Source organism: Pristiophorus japonicus, chromosome 5 (genome assembly GCF_044704955.1).
Source record: "Pristiophorus japonicus isolate sPriJap1 chromosome 5, sPriJap1.hap1, whole genome shotgun sequence".
In the NCBI taxonomy this organism is placed as follows: domain Eukaryota; kingdom Metazoa; phylum Chordata; class Chondrichthyes; family Pristiophoridae; genus Pristiophorus; species Pristiophorus japonicus.
Genome location: NC_091981.1, coordinates 137767689 through 137793544, shown reverse-complemented (window position 1 = coordinate 137793544; position 25856 = coordinate 137767689). Strand labels below are relative to the sequence as shown.

Here is a 25856-nt window from a genome sequence, read left to right as displayed (position 1 = left end):
CTCGTGCTCAGCACCCTCCCGGATGCACTTCCTCCACTTAAGGCGGTCTTTGGCCAGGGACTTCCAGGTGTCAGTGGGGATGTTGCACTTTATCAGGGAGGCTTTGAGGGTGTCCTTGTAATGTTTCCGCTGCCCACCTTTGACTCATTTGCCATCAAGGAGTTCTGAGTAGAGCGCTTGCTTTGGGAGTCTTGTGTCTGGCCTGTGACTTATGTGGCCTGTCCAGCGGAGCTGATCAATCATAACAACTAACAACACACAAGGGTAGCCACTTGGGTGTTTTATCCAATATTCATGCAAAGTTTCTGTTAATGTGCTGTCAAACATTGAGACCTTTATTTTCAATACTTTGCGTTCCTGGACAGATTTGTATGCACCTTTGAAAGTGGATTAGTGAGTTTTAGTGAATGGTGAGACATAATGGTACCCTGCAATGGTGGTGAGTGTGAAAGGAATGGCTTGGGCACTGTAGGGGTGGTTTATGGTGTTGTTATGGGGTGGTGCCAACCTGGTTCATCATGTGACAGCCAGAGTCGACAGCGTCAAGTGAAGTAAATCAGGCCATGGTGAGGCCATCCCTGCCCTCCCGAGCAGCAATGTGCACAGGTGTTGGGGTTCATTGTGGTCGGATTCTGAGGACCAAGGTGAGACAGTATAATGGGCACCCATGTTGATGGAATAGATGGCAGGTAAAGTAGAGATGACAGAAGCATTCTGGCAATGGTGAGAGAATTCTTCCAATGAGGTGAGAGTGGATGGAGATGGAAAGTGGAAACTCTACAGAATCTGTGTTGGAAATGGACTGAGAAACAGCTTGTGGTTGAGGAAAGTGATGATCTGTCAGGTTGGAGCTTTTACTGTATATTTGAAGCTGTTAAATGATCAGCTGGAACAATGGCTATTGAACTCCCGCCTCAGGATGACAGACATGGCCCCCAAACAACGTGTTTCCCGTGGCCATGAAGATAAAGTTAAAAAGGAAGTTTAAAAAAACTGTTAAGTGTCTGATAAGTACATTATAATGAATTGGATCACCTGCCACTGCCTATGAGGTCTGCTCAGCACTTACGGACCCGACATTGAAAAAGGCACGTTGTGGTGGGTTGACAGCGGGTCAGGAACCCGCTGTCAAAATAAACACTTTCCCACCCAACCTGTCACCGATCCCGCCCGCTGACACCTTGCAAAATTCTGGCCAAAGTGTGGGCCAACCGAAGTTCTATATAAGTTTAACACAACTTCTTCTTTTACATAAGAACATAAGAACATAAGAAATAGGAGCAGGAATAGGCCATACGGCCCCTCGAGCCTGCTCCGCCATTTAATAAGTTCATGGCTGATCTGATCATGGACTCAGCTCCACTTCCCTGCCCACTTCCCATAACCCCTTATCCCCCTATCGTTTAAGAAACTGTCTATTTCTGTCTTAAATTTATTCAACATCCCAACTTCCACAACTCTCTGAGGCAGAGAATTCTACAGATTTACAACCTCCTGAGAGAAGAAATTTCTCCTCATCTCAGTTTTAAATGGGCGGCTCCTTATTCCAAGATCATGCCCTCTAGTTCTAGTCTCCCCCATCAGTGGAAACATTCTCTCTGCATCCACCTTGTCAAGCCCCCTCATAATCTTATACATTTCGATAAGATCACCTCTCATTCTTCTGAATTCCAATGAGCAGAGGCCCAACCTACTCAATTTTTCCTCATAAGTCAACCCCCTGATCCCCAGAATCAACCTAGTGAAACTTCTCTGAACTGCCTCCAAAGCAAGTATATTCTTTCTTAAATATGGAAACCAAAACTGCACGCAATATTCCAGGTATGGCTTCACCAATACCCTGTATAGCTGTGGCAAGACTTCCCTGCTTTTATACTCCATCCCCTTTGCAATAAAGGCCAAGATTCCATTGGCCTTCCTGATCACTCTCTGTACCTGCATACAATCTTTTTGTGTTTCATGCACAAGTACTCCCAGGTCCTGCTATACTGCAGCACTTTGCAATCTTTCTCCATTTAAATAATAACTTGCTCTTTGACTTTTTTCTGCCAAAGTGCATGACCGCACACTTTCCAACATTATACTCCATCTGCTAAATTTTTGCCCACTCACTTAGCCTGTCTATGTCCTTTTGCAGATTTTTTGTGTCCTCCTCACACATTGCTTTTCCATCTTTGTATCGTCAGCAAACTTGGCTACATTACACTAAGTCCCTTCCTGCAAGTCGTTAATACAGATTGTAAACAGTTGGAGTCCCAGCACTGATCCCTGCAGCACCCCATTAGTTACTGATTGGCAACAAGAGAATGAACCATTTATCCTGACTCTCTGTTTTCTGTTAGTTAGCCAATCCTCTGTCCATGCTAATATATTATCCCCAACTCCATGAACTTTTATCTTGTGCAGTAACCTTTTATGTGGCACCTTGTCAAATGCCTTCTGGAAGTCCAAATACACCACATCCACTGGTTCCCCTTTATCCACCCTCTTCATTACATCCTCAAAGAATTCCAGCAAATTTGTCAAACATGATTTCCCCTTCATAAATCCATGCTTACTCTGCCTGACCAAATTTTGCTTTTCCAAATGTTCTGCTACTGCTTCTTTAATAATGGACTCCATCATTTTCCCAATCACAGATGTTAGGCTAAGTGGTCTTTTGAACTCCATTTCTCTAGAAATGAGCCCCCATGGTTTGTTTGCACTTTTTACTCTCCTTTCCAGTTTTACAGTTGCATGCACTTCAGACATTGCTTGAGAATCTTAAAGAAATAAAGTGCCACCACAATGCAGGTTCCTTTTAAGAAAACAAAATGATCAGATAGCGAGTTTTGGGCCATGTTAGGTTCTTGGATAACCCAACAGCAGCCGTAATTTAATATAGCATTAAACGATATTGGGTAGAAATTGGACCTGGTTACGCCTATTTTATGCAAGTGAAGTGGGCGCACAGTGTATCAACGTCTGGATCAAAGTCCCGTGCCCAATAAATGCCTGAAAGACATCCAACCCAGTATTGGGTCAGGTCATTTTTCAGGTATCCCTGGTGGCTGCCTAAGATGGATATTACAGCTCTTACATATGTAAATGAGGGGCCTAATATCTCTTTCAGGCCCCTCAGGGAAATTGAATTTCACAGAGTGGGGCAGCCGCTGGGGCCAGCAACAAAATGTAAGTTTTTAAAAATATGTTTTAAAAAATATTTGGTGTGGAGCCAGGACAAGCAGAAGTACAATATCCCAATTGCACCTCCTCCCACCATTGGGCCACTGTCCAAACGGGCAATCTGCCTGTGCAGGCATGACAGGCACTGGCAGATCACCCAATTAATATTAATGAGGCCCCAGGCCCAATTTAAAGCCAGCTTCGTACCTCCCAGTGAGGTGCTCGCTCCAGGCGCAGTGTCTATTTCAGTGCCGAATGCGGGCCTAAAGAAATTTCAACTCCTGTGGTATTCATAAGCACATAAGAAATAGGTGCAGGAGTAGGCCATACGGACCCGACATTGGAAAAGGCACGTTGTGGTGGGTTGACAGCGGGTCAGGAACCCACTGTCAAAATAAACACTTTCCCACCCAACCTGTCACCGATCCCGCCCGCTGACACCTTGGAAAATTCTGGCCTAAGTGTGGGCCAACCAAAGTTCTATATAAGTTTAACACAACCTCTTTTACATAAGAGCATAAGAACATAAGAAATAGGAGCAGGAGTAGGCCATACGGTCCCTTGAGCCTCCTCCGCCATTCAATAAGTTCATGGCTGATCTGATCATGGACTCAGCTCCACTTCCCTGCCCACTTCCCATAACCCCTTATCCCCTTATCATTTAAGAAACTGTCTATTTCTGTCTTAAATTTATTCAACATCCCAACTTCCACAACTCTCTGAGGCAGAGAATTCTACAGATTTACAACCTCCTGAGAGAAGAAATTTCTCCTCATCTCAGTTTTAAATGGGCAGCCCCTTATTCTAAGATTATGCCCTCTAGTTCTAGTCTCCCCTCTCAGTGGAGGGAAACATCCTCTCTGCATCCACCTTGTCAAGCCCCCTCATAATCTTATACATTTCGATAAGATCATCTCTCATTCTTCTGAATTCCAATGAGTAGAGACCCAACCTACTCAACATTTTCTCATAAGTCAACCCCCTCATCTCCAGAATCAACCTAGTGAACCTTCTCTGAATGCCTTCAAATCAAGTATATCCTTTCGTAAATATGGAAACCAAAACTGCACGTAGTATTCCAGCTGTGGCCTCACCAATACCCTGTATAACTGTAGCAAGACTTCCCTGCTTTTATACTTCATCCTCTTTGCAATAAAGGCCAAGATTCCATTGGCCTTCCTGATCACTCGCTGTACCTGCATACTATCCTTTTGTGTTTCATGCACAAGTACCCCCAGGTCCTGTTGTACTGCAGCACTTTCTCCATTTAAATGACAACTTGCTCTTTGATTTTTTTTCTGCCAAAGTGCATGACCTCACACTTTCCAACATTATACTCCATCTGCTAAATTTTTGCCCACTCACTTAGCCTGTCTATGTCCTTTTGCAGATTGCTTTTCCTCCCATCTTTGTATCGTCAGCAAATTTGGCTACGTTACACTCAGTCCCTTCTTCCAAGACGTTATTATTCAAATTACACTCGAATAGTAATTTGGGAAAATGGTCAGCATGATTGTCTGAAAATGTTACGCCTGTTATTTTAGCAGAGATGTTAGCTAATTTATTTTATATGGGTTCTTGTCTCAGGTAAAATAGTGAAGAGAGGAATTTCAAATGAGTATGTTAAACCTTGGTACTCTAATATTCCACCTTATTTCAAGGCCTGTAATGTGCTACATAGCTTTCACAATGCATGATGTTTGAATAAAATAATAATCTGCAGCACAAACCGTTAGTGCTTGGATGATGTAATTGCATCATCAATCCCATCACTATACATTCTTTTATGCATAAATACTTCTCACAGTGTAACATTGTAAATATTGTAAGCAATGTAAATACCTAAAGAAAAATGATGTTGCAAAATAGCAATTCCCTTAAAATGAAATAAGTGGGGATCAATATGCAGAAGAATGTTATATATATTTTAATCCAAACCTTTCTCTTCTTTGTGTTTCAATATCACTCGAGTTCCTTTTTTGAATTGGTGGCAGGCCTCATCATTTAGGGTGTATTATGAAACCCAGGAAAATCTAATACTTTTGGAGCAGAGTCCTAGTCAAAGAGACAGCAGATGATACATTGCTTCATGCATGTGAACTAAATATAAATATCTATTGAACATGACCATGTCTGTAATGGAAACAAGCAAGGATTCCACTGCGATTCATAATTCTCTGTCATATAAATATCAATATTCTTATTTTAAAGTTATTTTTTTTAACCAGGCACTGATATTCTCACCTACATCAATCAAGGTGACTTTAGTTTGCACTTGCTCTGCACAATCACTGGATCATAGCAAGATTGGCTTTAGGATTGTGGAGCATTATAGATATCAGTAGACATGGAGAAGCAACTTTGTCAGTTTTCATCAGCCAGTTTGTGTGTCTAAATGATCTTGGAATGAGCTGTAAAAAGCCCAGGCTGTTTTCAGTAGTGATGGCATTTAAATGATCCAGCTATGGATGAGTGCACTGCTGGGAATATGCAGAAGCCAGCATCAAGGTCAATTTGACAGACTGCTCACTGTGATGATATAATCTACTCCTGTTTGATGAAATGACGCTGATAAAATCCCAAACAAAAGCTAAATTGGGGGTCCACTCTGCTTATCCCAAGTAGAGACATTGGAAGAGCAGCTAGTTAGTAAGAAATCGTGAATGTAGTTGGAACTAAAAGTAACACCAGTGATGTTGAAATAATTTGCTTGTCATCACTTCACCATTTTGTGTCCCAGTGTAACTCATGCTGTTGGCTTCATGGAACATTCAAGGTATTTGTTTTGTTAGAAAGTGCTGATCAATAGCATACAAAAGATGCTGACCTCTGATGAGGATGGCACGGCAGTGGGATCATCTGGGTCATTTCAGCAGGCAGAACCCACATATATAATGTGATTGCAGGAAATCTGCACAGTATCCACATTGCCTGTGACACATCAAGGACAGCAGAGCAGAATAATTACTTGAAGAGACAACATACGTTTTGTTCAATCACTTCTGAAGAACATTTAAGCTCAGTAAAGAAATTTGGTACAAAGTCACAGCAAGCACTGGTGTTAAAGTCATCTTGAACTTTATATGGAATCTTACAGTAAAGAAACAAAGCAACTTTGGTGCAATTGATTTAATCTAGTCTCAGTAGAATAATTTTTTTACACTACTGTTTCTGTCACCTTATTAACCTTCTGGTAGCTGTCAGATAGCAGATTAAATGGACATTTTTTAAAGCTCATAGTTTCCAGATGTCAAATGAAATTTGTCATGAGAGTTAAACTCTCCAATCTTCTGGTAAATTTGAATTTTGATGTGCAAATTAACAACATATTTCACACCAAAAATATGAAAATGTTCTGTGCACAGTAAAGGCAGCATGGATTAAATCTTTTGAGCATCATTTTAGAATTTTACAATGAATAGTATTCAGAATCCATTTCATGAGCACTGAAATAAATATTAGGCTGTATTTTATTTTGATGAAATTTAAGAATTCTTTAAATATATTGGCCCCAAGTTTCCACATGATTTGCTCCTGATTTTTAGGAGCAACTGGTGTAGAACGGAGTATCTTAGAAATCGGAATTCTCGTCATTTAGTTTGCTCCAGTTCGAGTCAGTTAGAACAGTTTCACTTTGGAACAGAATTTTTTTTTCAAAAGGGGGTGTGTCCGGCCACTTATGCCTGATTTCAAAGTTTCATGAGTGAAAACTTACTCCAAACCAAATTAGAATGGAGTAAGTGAAGATTTTTATACGCTCGAAAAAACCTTGTCTACACTTTAGAAAATCAGGCGTAAGTTACAAATTAGGCGTAGGGAACGAGGTGGGGGGGGGGGGGAAGGGAAGTCATTAAATTCTACAATCAACCCTTAGTTATACTTATACAAATATTATACAAATAAATCCAACCTGAATAAAAATTTATAAGCAAAGAAAAGATTAAATAAACCATGTTCCTACCTGTGTGAAAGTGCTTCAGGCAGGCCTTTCATGTTGGAGACAGGCAGCGGTGTGGCGTCCGTGTCTCGACGGCAGCGGCAGCAAGCTTCGAGCTGAGCTGCACTGCTTGAGGCAGGCCTTCATTCTCTTCATGGCTGGCCGCGAAGAAGCAGCACCGGACGGACCCGAGGCCATTCGGCCATGAGATATCAGCAGCATCAGTGGCTGGCCGGCAGCCGAAGAATCAGCAGTGGACCGACGTGAGGCCATTCGGCCATGTGATAGCAGCGGCGTCAGTGGCTGGCCGGCAGCCGAAGAATCAACACCTGACACACGCAGCTCTTTATGGTGCTTGAGGCCATTCGGCCACGCTTTAGGAGCGGCGTCAATGGCTCGACGGCAGCCGAAGATACAGCAGCAGCCTTCGAGCTGTGAGGGGGACTGAGGCCATTTGGACAGGGAGAGGCAGCCACATCGACAGTTTTATATTTAAATTTGCAGAATGGGTGCTGCATTGTCAACACCACGTATTATGCAATGGTTTGCCATCTTTGTTCTTGGTGGACGTTGATCCATTGCAAAGTTGAATTGGCACTCTTATTTCTCCAAACACACAGTCCTTACTTTGCATGCACCAATGCAGCACCGGTTCTGCAAGTTTAGCAGTGAAAAGCTGAACTCACTGATTTCAGCAGGTGATTTATTCAGCAGGTGATTTATTCAGCAGTGCTGCTAAAAGCACTCCCTCACACACAGAAATATCAAAAAAAATTAAATTACAAGCCTTTGCAGGGGTCCAAGAAACAAATCTTCACTTTTTCTGCAGTATTTTAAAAAATGGCCGAGTGCCAATGTTTGTGTGAGACTGCGCGTGCACGCACGCTCCAACGCACATGCGCAGGGTTGCGGCACCACGAAGGCTAATTTAAATTGTACACGCCCCCTGCTACTTAGAAAATCGGCGCGAGTGTTAGGCTCCGCCCCCTGCTGCGAAGAGCGCGCCGCGCCAAGCAGACATCGAGCTCCAAGGAGCTCGAGAATATCGGACTTTTTTTTAGGCGCGGTTTTCGGCGCAAAAAACAGGCGCCCAGCTCGGGGGTGCGCCGTTTTCGCCGCGGGACGAAACTTGGGGCCATTAAGTTGGCAAATACAGATTGATGAAAACAGACTTGCGATCTGAAAGAATCAAGAGTATTCAGTACAACTAAGTTTTCTTTTTTAATTCGATTACAATATAATCATCATATACATGTGGGAAATTTCAATCTATAGATTTCAAAATTTATATTCCAGTCAGCCGTGACACATGGAACTTTTTTTTACATAAATGAGGTTCTTCGGTTAAGTCTTGAGTAATGAAATCAGGACCAAGCTATAGACTCCTTTTTTTAGTGCCGTTATTATGTGTCATGGCTAGTGAGGATACATGCAGTTGATCTTTAACTGAGGAAATTAATTTTAATCAATAGTTTTTCAGTTCTATTAGCCTGAAAAATTGGGTTGGCTTTGCTTTATGATGTCACTTTATGATGTGGTATAACTGTAATTTCCCACACAAGCATGGGGATTATTTTAACTTGGGGTAATTGTGTTAAATGAACGATATCGGATCAGCCGGCCATTATACACCACTGTTATTTTTCCTTTCCATTGAAGTTAAAGATTAAAATTAGCCCATGTATTTTACAATATAGGGGGACCGAAATTTCCCTGTTGTACGCCTTCCGTTAGTGCATCCAGGGGGCGCTAACGGGGCACATAAGTGTTTTTGCCTGGAGGGTCGCTACTGGCTTCCGCAAAATTGTGTGGGAGTTAGCAGAAGCGTGAATCCATTAGTGCCTTGCCCTGCTGGGAGCACCCTGGACTGCTGCAACAGCGATGATGATGTTATCGCGTGCGCAGCGATCCTTTTTCACCCCGCGGTGGTCCCTTCCATAAGCATATGGAGGGAATGATCGGAGAAGTTGGGTGCAGCGCCTTGCCTCTGTGCAGTCATTGTTAGTGTTTGCAGCACTCCACTGCTGCAGTGCACTGACAGCACTATGTTAGATGAAACTTCAAATGTAATGTAGCCATGGTCACTTTAAAGACCATCTCATTGGTCCAGGTAACACGCTGGGCAGGCTTACTAGGCCCCATTAAGGTAAGTTCATTATCAACAGCGGGATGGATGTAGCAGTGGGGTCAGAACCCGACATGGCCACTGCCGGCACCGGACCCACCAATGAAAATTAAATTCCGGCCTAAGATTGTGATTTCTTGTTGTTCTTTTATTACATTACAATCCTATCCTCACACATGCATACTTTCCAGTAACTAGCAATCATTCATTTTTGTGCAATTTAATAATGCTTTAAATATTATTGAGTTTATAAATGCTTTTTGATGAAAAACAGGCATGTGTTCTGAAAGTGGAATGCTAGCTGATTTTTCCTCTCATTAGTCCAGACGTAAAGTTCAGTTGTAGCACCCCAGCTGAGATCAGTTACCTCAGCACAGACCAAGGATGAAGCCTAGACCTTCCTGGTTTGTATGGCTCAGTATAGTACCACATAATATGGGATATCTACTCACTGAGTTATGAGGGCAGCAGTCATATTTATTTTAAACTTGGAAAGCTGAATATTATGGCCTACTGGCATTGTAGGTGTTCTAAGAGCTATTTAAGCTGTGGATTTACTTTAAATTAGTGTTTGTGCAGATGTGTCATGGTACAGTGATTGGTACTCTTGACTCTTGATTACTAGCATATCAGATACATGAAATTAATTGGTTTCAATACTGCACAAATTGTTCTTAATTCTGAAAAATGTAATACTGACTGCAAAGCAAGCTGTGATATCACTGTTCAGATGAGGGAATGCTCATGTAATGCCACCATAGGTAAACTAGGGCAGCAGCTGATAGAAAAACATTGGAACTGGGCACCATCTTGGCAGCCAAGATCTTTCTCTTATTGCTGCTCCCCTTCACAATGTAAGACTGTATGGTAGGGCAGTAAAATCAACTCCTGACTAAAGTGTGCAAGAATTAGTGGATTTTCACAGTAACCTCTGGAATTCATTGCTGCTCGTGCAATATGCTTTGTATAATATTAAGTTATAACAATTTATAAGCAATTTAATCACCTTCAAAAGCTGTTATTGATTTACCTTAACCACTTGCTCTGCATGTCTGATTCATGAAATTTTTAAACAAGGATTATACTACAGCCATCTCAGAATAAGCAATCATCTAATTCCATTTTTTTTATTTTTACAAATTCAATCTTATAGTAAATATTATTTAGCTAGTAATTAGCTTTAGCATTCTCAACAGTTTGATTGCTGACAATATAAGTTAAAGCGTATGCTAAAGGAAAATTACTTATTTTAACTTTTATTTAATGGGATGTAGGCAGTGCTCTACACTATACATTCTTGGCACTTTCACATAATGAAGTGTATTATTGTATTGATAAATTAATTATTGTACATAAGAAATGTTAAAATTAATGTTAAATGTGCACTAAAAAGCATTATGTGGCTGTGAAGTATTCTAATAATGCAATATACTTCAAGCTTGTGTTAACATAGTGTTTGGTTTCCCTCGACTCCCTCGTTCTTGTATAAATCTATTTTCAATTTCAGCTTACATTAGTCCAATTATACTGCTCCTGGCTCTGTGATTGGGAGGACAAGGCATCACAGGATCAAGATTACCTGATTTTATAAACTGAGTACCAGAAGAGAAATACATATTTCATTGTGGAAAAAACTGCAATACTTAGATTACATACAATCCAATAGCAACAAATGAATGTCCTGTATCATTAAAGAAGTTTCCATCTGTAAGGTGTTTTTACACCCATTGGATTATAATGTGACATCCACAGTGCCATAATGTTACATTTTAATTATGATATTTTTGTAAAATATCTGAATTTCACTCTTTCCATCTTTATATAATTAAAATATTACACAGCTGTCATAAATTTCATATAAAGAATACTGTCTCAGAAAATAATCAATGAGATCAAGAAGTTTCTCATACTAAATGGTCATAGTGACTGACAGTGTGAGAACATCTGTTGAAGGGATTTATTGACGAGGCCTCAGGTCTTCACAGTGTTTATTATGGCTCTGACCTAATGAACTTAATTTGTTGACATGTTTCTCCAAGTGTCTTATTTGATCCCTCTCACATTTCTTCCTACTGTGTTGTTTCTATGGTAACAGCAGCTCCTGGATCATCAGCGTGTCCACCAACTTCGAGTGTACCAAGCTCAGATGGCTATGGTTGGCATGACAGGATTAGACAAACACAGGCCTGTTTCCAGATCACAATCGTCCCCTGCTGCTTCCACATTACCACACCCTCCTACGGACCATCCCGTCAGGCACGTCTATACTACTGGTAGGAGTCCCAAAGGAATTCTTTAATAGGTGCTCTAAATTCAGTATTCTTAGGAGCTCAACAAATTCCAATGCTGTAAATGCTGCAAGTTGCACTTTTGTTACACCTCTGTTATTATTTGTTTTATTTGCTGTTTGCTATCACATAAATCTTCAATTCAAAATCAGTTATCAGTTGACCACTCAGCACTAATTTGGTCTACATTCTTTTTTTTTCAATCTCACCTGTGTGCTCATAACCTATTTCAAATTAAAAGCAGCCTGGAACTCATCCTGTGAAACTACTACTGCTACTGGATATTGCGCTTGAATGCGCAGATTCTGTTCCAAACTAGAGGACTGCAGCTCAACATAGCACCTCGCCTTTGCTTTATTCTTTAATCAGTTCCCTAGTCCAGCATGTCATTCACGTACTGTATCTATATTACTGATTAATCTCTTTATACCTATGTTTTTGCCCTTTTTCTCTCCCATCATGTTGAGCTGACAATAAATGTTAGCATGTGGAGAGAAAATCAAGGTGTAAACTCAGCCCAAAAGGGACACTGCTTTCTTTTGAAAAACAAAGAATGAAAAAATAAGCTTATGAAAAGTTCAGATAACTGTATGACAAAATGGTCATAATAAACTCTCTGGCCCACATTGTCTGCAACCAATGGACCCTGATAGAATAATAATCCAAACTAAAGTGACAAATCTTTCAACACAGATGGGTGAGAAAAAGACAAGTGATCTTAGTTCGTGTTGCTTTGGAAGATTAAAAAGAATAGGTTCATGCTCAGTAAAAATATAAATACATTCAACGATCATTTTAAAGTAACTCAAACAATATTAACTAAAGCTGTTGTGATTTAATGAGAAAATCCATCAATTCTGCAGTCTTTTTGCTGTTAGGAATCTGCTTTTTTTAAAGGGTATGTTACTTTTGAGAACTGACCTTTCCATCTTTGTAGGTCCATGTCTGTTGCATTTAATACTGCAGAAATTATTATCTGTAAACTTCCAGCAATTAATGTTCTGAAGCATAGGGAGAGAAATGTACAGAATCAGTGGGAAATGCAGAACTCAATATTCAGAAAATAAAAAGCAAGTTATAATTTTGCTCTACATTTGATTTGGGAGCTCTCTCCTCAAAGTTATTAAAGGAATAGCATTTCTTTAATTTGCTGATTTTCTAAACAGACTGAAATAAACTTTTTATGGTTTTTAATCTTACATGACTCATTGGGTGCGATTTAACATTTTGCTGCAGCACTGTATTGTTTTGTCACTACTAAGGATTGTATTGAGCTGTTATGGAAATTCACAGTCTAATATTAAATTACATTGAATTTGTGTGCTGTAGAACATTCTGTTGGACCAATGTAGTGCTCACATAAATTCGATGTAAGTGATAAATTTGACAGAAAGTTATGGCTGAATGTGCGATTCACTGTAAAGAAATGGAAAGCTCCCATCACGGGGCTTCCCTTCTGTCCTTACAGACTTTTGCTCTTTCAATAGCAAAAAAATGCTTTTAAGTTTGAGAGAGGACTACATCCTCCAGCTTTATTTTGTTTTCCTGAATTTATGATAAGGTGTAAAAGTCTAAAATAAGAATAAAACATTTTGGAAATTGTGCCAGCTTTAATAACTTGTTCCAGGATGTATTGCCTGCCCCCGTGTTGCTGCTTGTGTATCGTTAATGATTTCATTTTAGTTGTAGTTAACACTGGGATATGTTCTTTTTAGTGTGGTGCATTACTTTGGAAAACATGGGGTAATGTTTCCATGGTCGCTTCCCCGATCTCTCGACAAAATCTGGGCAGAAAATCGACAGAAAGCCTGGAGAAATGGCGCACGTGGCTGACAAACAGCCAATTACGCTGCTCCTCCGGAGTCTCTGTGAATCCTTTGCCCAAGTTACACTGCAAGGTCTGTGTGCTGCTGTGGAAATTCTACTCCCATGTATATATACCTAAACTATCAACAGAAAATATTGCAAATTCACAAGCAAGTACAATCAGCACCTTGTTTGAGACAATACAGCTTAACCTTTTGGGATAAAGAACCTTTGACTTCTAACCTTTCCTTGTACAGGTGTTTAATAGAGCACCTGTATTTTCAACAGTTTCACATTTCTACTATTTACATATTTTTCTTTTCATTTCTAATGTATATTTATATACCTGAATTCATGCACCAATGCTAACTTTCTGGTATGGAGGGATGGGGGGGTGGCTGAAGAAGCAGGAAGATATGCTTCACATTTACACAGTGTTAAACTGTGTCCAAGGAATTTGACGCACAGTGTATTTCATCAGATGAGGCAAAGAGTAAGCCAAAACCAACGATTGCATTTATTCACAGCCGTTTTAGACACATGTCGAATTTTAAAATAACCGGTTGTATTATTTTAAAATGTAATGTTTTTAATGTTGCTTTTTTAATAACAGCTATTGGCTGCTAGCTTTAGAGTTCTAATTATAAGTGATGTATATTTTAGCCACTTTGCTGCAGAAGTCGTAAGAATTCCATTAAAATGTAATGATGTCTTGAAAAGTTAATAAAAATTTAAATCATTAAAAATGTTTTTTATTTGTTTCTGTGTTATTCCCACAATCTTTAAAGCAGTGTTCAAAATGCACTGTAATCAGTTTCAAGGTAACTTGAGTTTTGAACATTTTGTAAAATTGTTTTTAAATTATACTATGTGTGTGTATGTGTCAGATGTTGCAATGCTTTTTCTTAGATATACATAATAATTTTATGGATTTACTAACATGATGTTGTGCCTTGAACTCATCTGCTGATCCTCCATCTGGACTGGTTCATGCCCATCCTCAGGTAGGAATTGTGCGCACTCTTTCGACTATGTGAAAAGTGTAAGTCAAAGTACATTGGACTTACAACTGATCAATAGTTTAATGAGTACCTATTCATATTAGGGGCATCAGGACAACCTTCTAAGAAAATAATCACTCCTCAATTAAATGAATTATGTAATGACCCTAGTGAATCTGTACGTGGGTAGCAATTACTTTGTCTGATGGAGGTTGTACATTGGACAGATTGAAAACACAATTGTAGGCTCTTTTCTGACTCCCATTATTCCCAGCATTAATATGGAAAAACTGCCAAGAAAAGGGCACTTCAAATCATCTTTCCCCCTCTCTCTTTTGCTTATTTATGTGGAATGACCTGAAAACAAAAACAATTTAAAGTCTTTCTTAATGGCATTTATCCCTCTATTAAAGTGACCATAGAATGATATCGCTCTGTTAAGTCATGATTAGCTCGCTCACATTGGGAATGCATAAAGCACTGACAGTCATTCACATTCACCTATCCTGTCCAATCACTCAGTAGACAGCGGGGTCATCAGATCACTGGTAGACAGAGCCCTTTCTATTTGTGGGAGACAAGGCTGTCATGGTGAAGAAGAGGCTGCAGCATATCAGGGAGGCCCTACAGGATAACGTGTATCACCTTAGGGCCATGTTCGCAAAGCTTTTCCCAATCTGTTAAATTGCAGTTTTCTCTTACTTTCCTGCCGGTTGGTGAACTTTTCTGTAAACACGTTACAAATGACTAATTGCCAACAAATTACAGAAAACTGTGTTTTAGCATATCAGTAAGAGCTTTGTTAGCAGGAACTCAGTTTAACTAACAAAGTCATCCACCTCAACCATCATGAAACACTCCATCCCAAACACAACAGGAACCTTATTTAAGATACATAATCTTTATATGTGTACAAATACTGTTAAAACTACATAAACAGTAAAAATGATGTCAGCTTCATTTAAGATCTGACAAAGGCTCAGTCACCCTGGAGAAAACCCCATGAGAGAGGAACTTTAGAGGTGCTGGTATGGTTACAATCACCCTGGGAGAACTGGAAGACTAATTAAAAACAATGTTGTGAATATAAAGACATAGGCCCCAATATTTACAGGGAGACGGGGAGGGAACGGGGGAGCATGTTTGTGAGGGGAATCCCAGAAATGCTGGGAATGGGGCTGGCTGAATTTAACTGCAGAACCTCACAGAATTAGTTTACTCTGTTTCCCATCCAGCAGCCGGCCAGATTGAAGGCCGCAACTGGGGACCGCTGGGGATGGTCCCCAGCACTTGCAGAAGATCAGGGGTTGGTGGGATAGGCTCGGGGCATGGCAGTAAGGATAGAGGAAGAGATTGTTGGGTGAAGGGGGGGCGGAGGTGGGGGGATGCGGCTGAGGATTGAGGGAGGCTCGGCTGATCACAGAGAGGTAGAAATCACAGCAGCAGGTTTTCATCGGGGCCATGGGGAAGGATTCCTGGCTCTTCCTGACCCACAAGTATTGCTGGAAAAGCACTTACCTGCTGCAGCCGGCAGCTCCTGACTCCCTTCAGCTGCCGGGTTTCCCAAGCCCTGATAAACCTGGACTGCAGCTGGTAAATTCAAATGGGTTCCCAAAATCTGAGGAACGGAATCTTATTTAAATATTATAAGGTTACTTGGATGCGCCAAACCTGCCATGGTTAAACCCGAAGTAGCTGCGCTCATGGCGGGTTGGATCTGGTTTCACATTTTGACCAATTTAATCCTGCACTCGACCCTCGCCTGCCCCTCGTGGGGCTGTTGGGGGAGGGGGGTTAAAATTACTCCCATAGAAACAGAAATCAAATGGATGCCTTCTTTAGCTGAACGGACCCAAGAAATTGGGCCTACTGTAGTTTGTGTTTAAGACAAACTAATCAGCGTGATACAGAATTATAAAGAAAAATAAGTGCCCGAACCCAATGCAAAAGAATTTAGTTTAAATGCAGATGATGAATGAAATTTGGAGCTCAGTGATTGAAGAGTACAAAATGGTCCTGTTGATAGCCAGTTATCTTGTTGCTGGAAGCTTTGATTTCCAATATGGCTGAATTCCAAATATAATTTTTAATTCCAATTATTTTTAAGTTTGCTTGTCCCTTTTAATAAATAATGAGGTATGTGTGTGCAATGGGAGATGATGTTCTTTTTGGCCATTCTGCATATGTGCACTACCATTTTGGATCTATCATGCCAAATATTTGCATGTTTTGCTTGCATCTGGCTTCAATGGCTGAAATAGAATACCTGTAAAGTATGTGTTTTTGTAAATATGTTTTGATTGTGTCTCAATATTTCTATGCAATCCATCTGGTTTATCTGATGTATATGGCAGACCACCAGGTATGCCTCCAAGGTATCCCATGTTGCTCTGTTGAGTCGATATAGCCATTTTCTGTTGGTAGAGGAGCCTATCTAGTTGAGGCTTCAGTTTCATGGTAATCAAGCAGGCCTAAGCAACTGACATGTAGTTCCTTGACATTCTAGAAAATAAAATATATCTGAAGCTCCCTATACCAACCTCACCCACATGTTGATTTTATTTTGTGCATGTTTTCTTCTGGATGTACATGCAGTCCTACAATATTTGAGGTGATTCAATTCTGAACTCAGAATTGATTTAATTGCTTATTCTTAGACACACCTTACCAAAAAGTACTAATGGATAATTACCTAGTACGTTACCGTCATGTTATAATTACCGCAAAAATTGAACTAGTTGCAATGTTCTGAAGATGGTATTGCTGGAAGATACTGAACATTCCACAAGATCCATTAGTTCAGATTTCTTCATCTGGAGGATTTTGCTGTAGCAGCAGCTGCAGGATTGTAAGTTTCTGTTTTAGTTTTCCTTCTTGGAAGTTGTGATTTCTTTATTCATATTTATTTCACTGACAAGTTTATCTATTGCATTCTACTAATATTGTAACTCAAATTCCATTGACCTGGAAGAATTTTATTTATCTTTCAAAGCACCAGAAACAATGCTGATTGAAACATAAATTTAAATAATGCGTGAATAAATGAACTATAAAAAAATATAGAAATGTATAAATGTAATAAAATTCTACCTACCACTGCAGCAAAGTGGTAAATCTTTACCTCAGTATTCTCTAAATTGTTCTCTTATGTTGGGTCTTTTTTATTATTATGCAACAGTAATACTGTGTTTGATTCAAAAAGTCTACTATTCTTCTTTGTTTCTTTGCTATTTTATTACTGCAGGAGTAGTCTATGACACCATCATGCTGAAACACCAGTGCATCTGTGGTAACCATAGTAACCATCCCGAGCATGCTGGGAGGATACAGAGCATCTGGTCAAGGTTGCAGGAAACAGGATTGCTCAGCACTTGTGAGGTGAGGTTAGAGTACAAGGAATCGCTTCTCGGCCTTTTGGCTAAGATCAAGTAGTATCTGTTCTTATCAGTTTAATATCCCCTATCTGGGGACCAAATATTAAATTGATTTTTGGAACAGGGAGATGGAACAGGGGCTTGCTCCGTCCACTCCACGCACCGACCTGGTATTGCAGTGTTTCCAGGAACGGTGCAGCTTCCCCTCTCGGCCTTTTGACTAAGATCAAATATAGTAGCGCAAAGTGATCTTTGGCGCTGAAGTTGATCTGACAAGAATGGGAAAAAAAAACAAGGAATCGCTTCTCGGCCTTTTGGCTAAGATCAACTGTAGTATCTGTTCTTATCAGTTTAATATCCCCTATCAGGGGACCAAATATTAGATTGATTTTTGGAACAGGGAGATGGAACAGGGGCTTGCTCCGTCCACTCCACGCACCGACCTGGTATTGCAGTGTTTCCAGGAACGGTGCAGCTTCCCCTCTCAGCCTTTTGGCTAAGATCAAATGTAGTGGCGCAAAGTGATCTTTGGCGCTGGAGTTGATCTGACAAGAATGAACAAACAAAAAAAAAACACAAGGAATTGCTCATTTTCATGTCCTGGAACTATGACCAAGAAGTATGGACTAGTAGGCAGAAATTTGTAAAACTACTTCCAGACATTGAATAAACATTTCAAGAGTTAAGAGATGACATTTTTTGACAAAGTGTGCAATTATTTAATATTAATTATTTGCACCATATGCAATATCCATTGAATGTTAATATTGCATGGGTCTCAAAGGAAAACTCTACAGATATTTCAACCTTATCTTTTAATTAATAGTATATTGTTAAGAATTTTTTTTAATGGATAAAAAAAGATAGTATTGTATTTACATCTTGAATCCCCATAAGTTTAACATCTAATTACAGTTACACATGGATGAATACAATTAATAAAAAGTGCATATATTACCAGGCAGGGTTTCAGTTGCAAGTTCTGATATGTTTCATAGAATCATATAGGGAAGTAATTTTAACTTTACATTGTATGGAAACAAAATCAGCTAGTGTCAAACAGGCGGCCAATTTGCTATCACACATTTTTCACCTAGTGATATAAGTTCAAATTACTCCCATAAAATTTACCAAAGTATTTCTTGATGAGTACAGAATTTACAAGTAAAATAAATAATTTTTAATCAAATAAAAACTGCAACTCAAACATCAATTTCTTAGTGAAGATTTGAATCAAATAGTGAAGTTATGTGGTTTGAATTTTAGCATTTAGCTCCTTCAATATTTATTGTGCTAGATGTAGAAAAAATGTAGGATTTCACTTGCCTAATATTAATATTTTTAAGGATTAAAAACAAACATAGTTTATTGTTTTTGCTGATTGACCAATTATGTTTCCAAGGCAGTGAGGTTTATATTAAATGTTGTGTTATCACTTCTCTGCTATTAATTCAAAATACTTTTACAATGGTAGAAATTTTGATCTTGTGATTTGTATGATAAATGACCATGTAAGTGGCTGTTGAATGTAATAAATACTGACGATGTAGGATCCGGCTGTTTTCTAACCATTCTTACACTGTGGTTCTGGTCTTTAAATCCATTAGATATGAATTTGTAATGGGATAACTAAATGGAAAGTCTCACTGTTTGAGAGAAAAACATTTCAAGCATTTTAATGTTTATCTCTACTGACAATATCTCTGTTGTAAGATGATGTCGGGGGCCCCACTTGACTTAGAGAGACCATCATTTTTTTCAATCTTTCAATGTGAATTTTTGTCAGTTGGCATATTTATAAACCTTTTTTTAATGATAGTCAGAAAATTCATCTTGCACCTAAAACTGACATGCAATGTGCGGCACGCCTGTAACTTGTGCCCAAAGGTGAACAGCAGAAGCTCACTGGAAGTTGGGCCTTGGGACTCATCCACATCATATATTGGCTGTAGATGCCAATTGAGTGTCACAATGCAGCTCACCAATCAGGGCCCTGGAAATACGTATGGCTCCAATGTGGAGCCGGCCCACAGATAATTCCTAGAGGGTACATGAACGGAAGTGAGAGGGGATGCGATTGCATGTCGGCAGTGGCCTGCAGTACTGCTGTAAAGCCAGGTGATACATTTTCTCCTCTTCTGTATTCACATGAAGGTAAATTAAAATAATAAAAACTTACCTGTTCTTTTGTGGCCAGCAGCATTCTATTAGTGGACCACGGTCGACCCGGAAAGATTGATTGAAGCATGTGTTTTTTTCCCCCATTAGGCCCCTAATAAGCATGTTTTAAGGACCAAATGCCTGATTTAGGCCGGCGCCCTGGGCACTTGTAAGTAGCTGCCTGCCAATTTTGCAGCTAATACACTTATGAGGGGAAATTTGCTCCCTCAATTTAGCAGCCAGAAATTAGGCGCAACGGAGACCAATTTCTCCCCCATCGATGTCTTCACCTAAAAAAAAATTTCATGCCACTATTTTTCACTTCTCTAACCTGGTCAGACCAGCATATGTTCAGCAGGTTCCCAGCGGATACCACCATGTTTATACAACAGAGCACAATTTAAAACATAGCTATGACTCAGTGGGGCCAATTTTAACTTAACCCGCCTGTAAGGAAACTAATGGGGTCCAGTAGAACACTGGTTTTACAACACAGCAAATTTTACTCTACATTAAATTCAGTGGAGAGTAATATGGAAGCAGATGTAAAACTGGCATTGCACCCGATCCTTTAGGTTTCTTGCCCAGCGAGTTAGGTTAAAATTATCTCCAATATGTAACATGGTCTTCAATCTGGTCATTCATATGAAAACAAGAAGCCAAAGCACATCCTATGCAATCTGCTCTTTACAATTAGTAATATGTTAGACTGTGATTAGAACTTAACTAAGTCTTTTGCTACAAATTTGCAGACATGTTTTAGAATCTCAGATTAATTTGCTGGTCAATGTGTCTTTAATGATGTTCTCTGTAAGAGTAACAATCGTTCATAAAATCATGCAGTTTTCTGTGAATGAGTTGATGTTTCACAATTTTCTTCCTTTAGCAAATCCGAGGTCGAAAAGCAACTTTGGAGGAAATACAGATGGTTCACTCTGAATGTCATTCACTGCTCTTCGGTACCAACCCCCTCAACAGGCAAAATCTGGACACAAGGAAGCTGCTAGGTTTGTAGAGCCTTGTTCTACTGACAGCAGCACATTCCACAACATTCATCAGTCATTACTAATGTCAGCTTAAGGCACTCGGCAAGAAGTGTATCAAATTGTCACTTTTCCCAACATATTTATCACTTTTTAGGATTACTCTTTTATTATCTGTTGCCATTTTGACTGGAGGTGCAAGTTACAACAAAACACATGCGCATCCTATTAAGACAGACCCTGAAGTGTGAAGTTCCCCCTGCTGACATCTGTGGTGATCCCAGCAGGGGGTCTCGGGTGGGTATGCAGTGGGACAAATTTATTCATGGGCCCAGGACTCCTGCACCCTCCCCCCCAAAAAAAATTAAACATTTTCTGACCCCTGTTCTGAGAGGCCACCACCAGTCCTTATAACGATCGCTGGTTAGGCCGTTAAGCGCCTGGGTCAAATGGCTGGAGCATACAGCATAGAACCCTGAAAGCAGCACATCTCAGGATCCTACCCAAGGTGACAGCGGCCAGAGCACCATGAAAATGGTGTGGTAAGAGAATGACACCATTTTTGGGTCACACTGCCCCATTTACAATAGGTGGAGCGAAGTCTATATGTAAGATATTTGCATTTTAAATTATTTCTTGTTACCAAATCACTGCAAAAATATTGCAGTCAAAGTATTAGATCAGCTGTGCAATACATTTCCCTGCAGACTGAGAGGATGTGTGTTTTCCCTTGTAATTATTTCCTGGATGAGTACTCACTCTATATTGCTACAAGGGATGTAAAGAGCCGAGTGATTGAAGGAATACAAAAAAAAAGTATGGAATGCTGCATGGCATGAAGAGATCTAGTTAAAAGGAGAAAACCCAACAGGTCTGTTAATGTCCTTCAGGGAAAGGAACCTGCCACCCTGACCCGATTTGGCCTACACATGACTCCCGTCCCACACTGTGTGGTTGACTCTTCATGCCCTTAGGGCAACTAGTGATGGATAGCAAATGCTGCCTTGACTGCATTGTCCAAATTCCAAGAACAAATAAAAAGAAAGCTATAAAAACTGTATTAGAATACATTTATATATATCATAATATTTTTATTCAGTTTGTTGGGATCTACACAGTTACAGATTCAACCCATTCTATTTAATTTCTGTTATATCTTCCTACAAATTTATGATTGTCAGTTCTTCTGAAGAACTATATTTCTTCTGCAAATCAGATTTTTGCAATTTGGAACAGGGAATGAGAAAGGCATGTTTTATTGTTTTTAATTGAAAAACCTGGATGAAGGATATAATAACACAAGAATCCTATTATTATCAACTCCCGTCGGATGTGTACCCGATCTCTTTTATTCCCACTTCGGATAAGTACAAGATCCGACTTCCTGTATTGACATCCAACAGTGGCGCCCTCTGGTGTCTGGTGACTCCAAGCATAAATATATTACAACATCCCCCTTTAAAGATCTTAGTATCAGTCACTTTACAATATAAGACGATCTGGGGCTTTTCGCTCACGAGTTGATCATCTCAGTTCAACATTAGTCTCAGGTGAACGTTCTAATCAGTTGTGACTGGAGGTTGAGTAGCAGTTCTGATGGGAGTGGTAATAACAAAACCAGAGACTGAAGGTCAGGGTTGAGTAATGAGAACAAAGGCCTCTGGTGAATGAAAGATAATTGGCGGGTCACTGACTGGATCTTCCTCAAACAGTTCCAGTTCATCTGTGTGCCGCAGTTTTACCTGGTCAATGTTTTCTGCATGTTTGGCCATCCTTGAGCACAACAATGAACACTCTGTTACCCTTAGTTGTAACAGTACCAGCGATCCATTTTGGACCTCGACCATAGTTCAGTACAAACATTGGATCATTGACAGAGATATCTCGTGACACAGCAGTACGATCATGACACAATTGCTGACTTTGACGTCTGTTTTCAACATGATCATTCAAATCAAGATGAACAAGTGAAAGCTTGGTCTTGAGATTTCTCTTCATCAGTAGTTCAGCAGGGGAAACACCAGTAACTGTATGAGGTCTTGTCCTATAACTGAGCAATATACATAACAAACGATTTGAAGGGAACCGAGTTACATGTTTCATACTTTGTTTGATAGTTTGAACAGCACGCTCTGCTTGACCATTAGAAGCAGGTTTGAATGGAGCTGACCTCAAATGTCGAATACCATTGAGTTTCATGAACTCCTGAAACTCAAGACTTGTGAAACAAGATCCGTTGTTGCTCACAACAATGTCAGGTAAACCATGAGTAGCAAACATGACACGTGGGACCTCAATAGTGGCTGTAGATATACTGGATGACATAATAATACACTCTATCCACTTTGAATATGCATCCACCACAACAAAAAAACATCTTTCCCAGGAATGGACCCGCAAAATGTGGATCCTCGACCATGGTTTAGATGGCCACGACCAAAGACCCAACGGAGATTCCGCTGGTACTTTACTTAGCTGCATGCAAGTATTACACTGATGGACACATGATTCCGCATTGGAGTCAATTCCATGCCACCATATATGAGACCTAGCAATGGCTTTCATCATAACAATACCAGGATGAGTGCTATGTAGCTCACGTACAATTTTTCTCTACCTTTCTTAGGCATGTTGACATGATTACCCCATAGTAAACAATCTGACTGAATGGACAATTCATCCTTGCGATGTGTGTAAGGTTTGGTCTCTTCACACATCTCCGTGGGTATATCAGACCAATCACTACTGAGGATGCAACGTTTCACAACCAACAAAATAGGGTCATGGCTGGTCCAGATCTTAACTTGTTGAGCATTGACAGGAGTTTCATCACTCTCAAAAGCATCCATTACCAACATTAGATCTGCGGGTTGAGATGTTTTCACATCAGGTGTAGGCAAAGGCAAATGACTCAGTGCATTGGCACAATTCTCAGTACTGGGTCTATGACGAATAATATAATTTCTGGAATTCAGTGCTTGTGAAGCACGGGCCATTGTCGCTGACCAAGACATCCGGTAGACCATGGGCGGCAAACATTGCCCGTAGACTTTCTACCGTGGCAGAGGATGTGCTTGAATTTAAAATGGCACACTCAATCCATTTGGAGTAGGCGTCCATTACAACCAAAAACATTTTTCTCATGAAAGGACCTGCGTAGTCCACATGGATGTGTGACCATGGCTTGGTGGGCCAGGACCAGGGGCTAAGGGGGTCTTCCCTGGGTGCATTGCCCAGCTGAGCACACGTGTTGCACCTGCGAACACAAAGTTCCAGATCTGCATCTATCCCTGGCCACCAAACGTGTGACCTGGCAATTGCCTTCATCATGACAATGTCCGGGTGCTCTTTGTGAAGTTCTCTTATAAACACCTCTCTGCCCCTCTGGGGCATGATTACTTGGTTTCCCCACAGTAGGCAATCAGCCTGAATCGAGAGTTCATCCTTGCGCCTATGAAATGGTTTAAATTCCTCAGGGCATGCCCCGTACGTGGCTGCCCAGTCCCCATTCAGGACATATTTCTTAACTAAAGACAGTAGCGGGTTTTTATTTGTCCAGACTTTAATCTGACAGGCTGTCACAGGTGAGCCTTCGCTTTCGAAAGTTTCAACAGCCATGACCATCTCAGCATCATGCTCAGTTGCCCCCTCAGTGGTGGTTAGTGGGAGCCTGCTGAGTGCATCGGCGCAGGTTTCAGTGCCCGGTCTGTGCCGAATTGTGTAGCCATAGGCGGCGAACGTGCGTGGCCACCTCTGTATGCGGGCCGATGCATTCGCATTTATGGCCTTGTTGTCGGCCAAAACTGACGTTAGGGGTTTGTGATCTGACTCCAGCTCAAACTTCCTGCCAAACAGCTACTGGTGCATTTTTTTTTACTGCATATACACATGCTAGCGCTTCCTTTTCTACTATCCCGTAACCCCTTTCCGCCTGGGACAGACTTCTGGAGGCATAAGCTATTGGCTGTAACTGACCCTTGGCATTCACATGCTGCAACACACACCCGACCCCATAGGACGACGCATCGCACATTAAAACAAGTTTCTTACACGGGTCCTATAACGTTAACAGATTGTTGGAGCATAACGAATTGCGTGCTCTATCAAAAGCCCTTTCCTGGCTGTCCCCCCAGACCCAATCGCGACCTTTGCGTAGGTGCACGTGTAGCGGCTCTAACAGTGTGCTCAATTTGGGAAGAAAGTTACCAAAATAGTTCAGGAGCCCCAGGAACGAACGCAGCTCCGTCATGTTACGGGGTCTGGGTGCTCTCTGGATCGCTTCCGTTTTGGACGCAGTAGGTCTGATCCCGTCTGCTGCTACCCTCCTCCCCAGGAATTCTACCTCTGGAGCTAAGAAGACGCACTTCGCCTTTATCAGTCGCAGACCTACCCGGTCCAGTCTGCGTAGCACCTCCTCCAGGTTGCTGAGGTGTTCTTCAGTATCGCGATCCGTGATGAGGATGTCGTCTTGAAAACCACCGTCCTTGGAATCGACTTGAGGAGGCTTTCCATATTTCGCTGAAAGATCGCGGCGGCCGAACGAATCCCGAACGGATATCTGTTATACTCAAACAATCCCTTGTGTGTCATGATGGTGGTCAGCTTCTTCGACTCACTCGCCAGCTCCTGGGTCATGTAAGCTGAGGTCAGGTCCAATTTTTTTTAAAGTTTGCCACCGGATAGCGTCGCAAAGAGGTCCTCTGCTCTCGGTAGCGGGCACTGGTCTTGGAGTGACACCCGATTGCTGATGGCCTTGTAATCGCCACATATCCTGACCGACCCATCTGCCTTGAGCACCGGCATGATCGGGCTCGCCCAGTCACTGAATTCGACTGGCGAGATGATGCCTTCCCTCAGCAGGCGATCCAATTCGCATTCTATCTTTTCCCGCATCACGTACGGCACCGCTCTGGCCTTGTGGTGTACTGGCCTGGTGTCCGGGTTTATGTGAATCACTACCTTGGCCCCCATGAAAGTGCTGATGCCGGGTTGGAATAATGAGTCAAATTTGTCCAGG

At 40.9% G+C, this 25856-nt stretch overlaps 1 protein-coding gene, 1 non-coding gene and 1 pseudogene across 2 annotated transcripts in view; all 3 read left to right on the top strand.

Annotated features, from left to right (window-relative positions):
* Window positions 1-25856, top strand: part of LOC139264466 (histone deacetylase 9-like) — a 1015340-nt gene that overhangs the window by 635266 nt on the left and 354218 nt on the right. Inside the window, exons 13-15 of the mRNA XM_070880994.1 lie at window positions 11323-11500; window positions 17567-17700; window positions 20743-20863. Of these exons, the coding sequence (XP_070737095.1) occupies window positions 11323-11500; window positions 17567-17700; window positions 20743-20863 (433 nt within the window). The remainder of the gene's footprint in view (window positions 1-11322; window positions 11501-17566; window positions 17701-20742; window positions 20864-25856) is intronic.
* Window positions 17721-17900, top strand: LOC139264988 (U2 spliceosomal RNA; annotated as a pseudogene).
* LOC139264985 (U2 spliceosomal RNA) lies at window positions 17995-18176 on the top strand. The gene has a single exon (XR_011593461.1). It is a non-coding gene; the product is annotated as a U2 spliceosomal RNA (small nuclear RNA).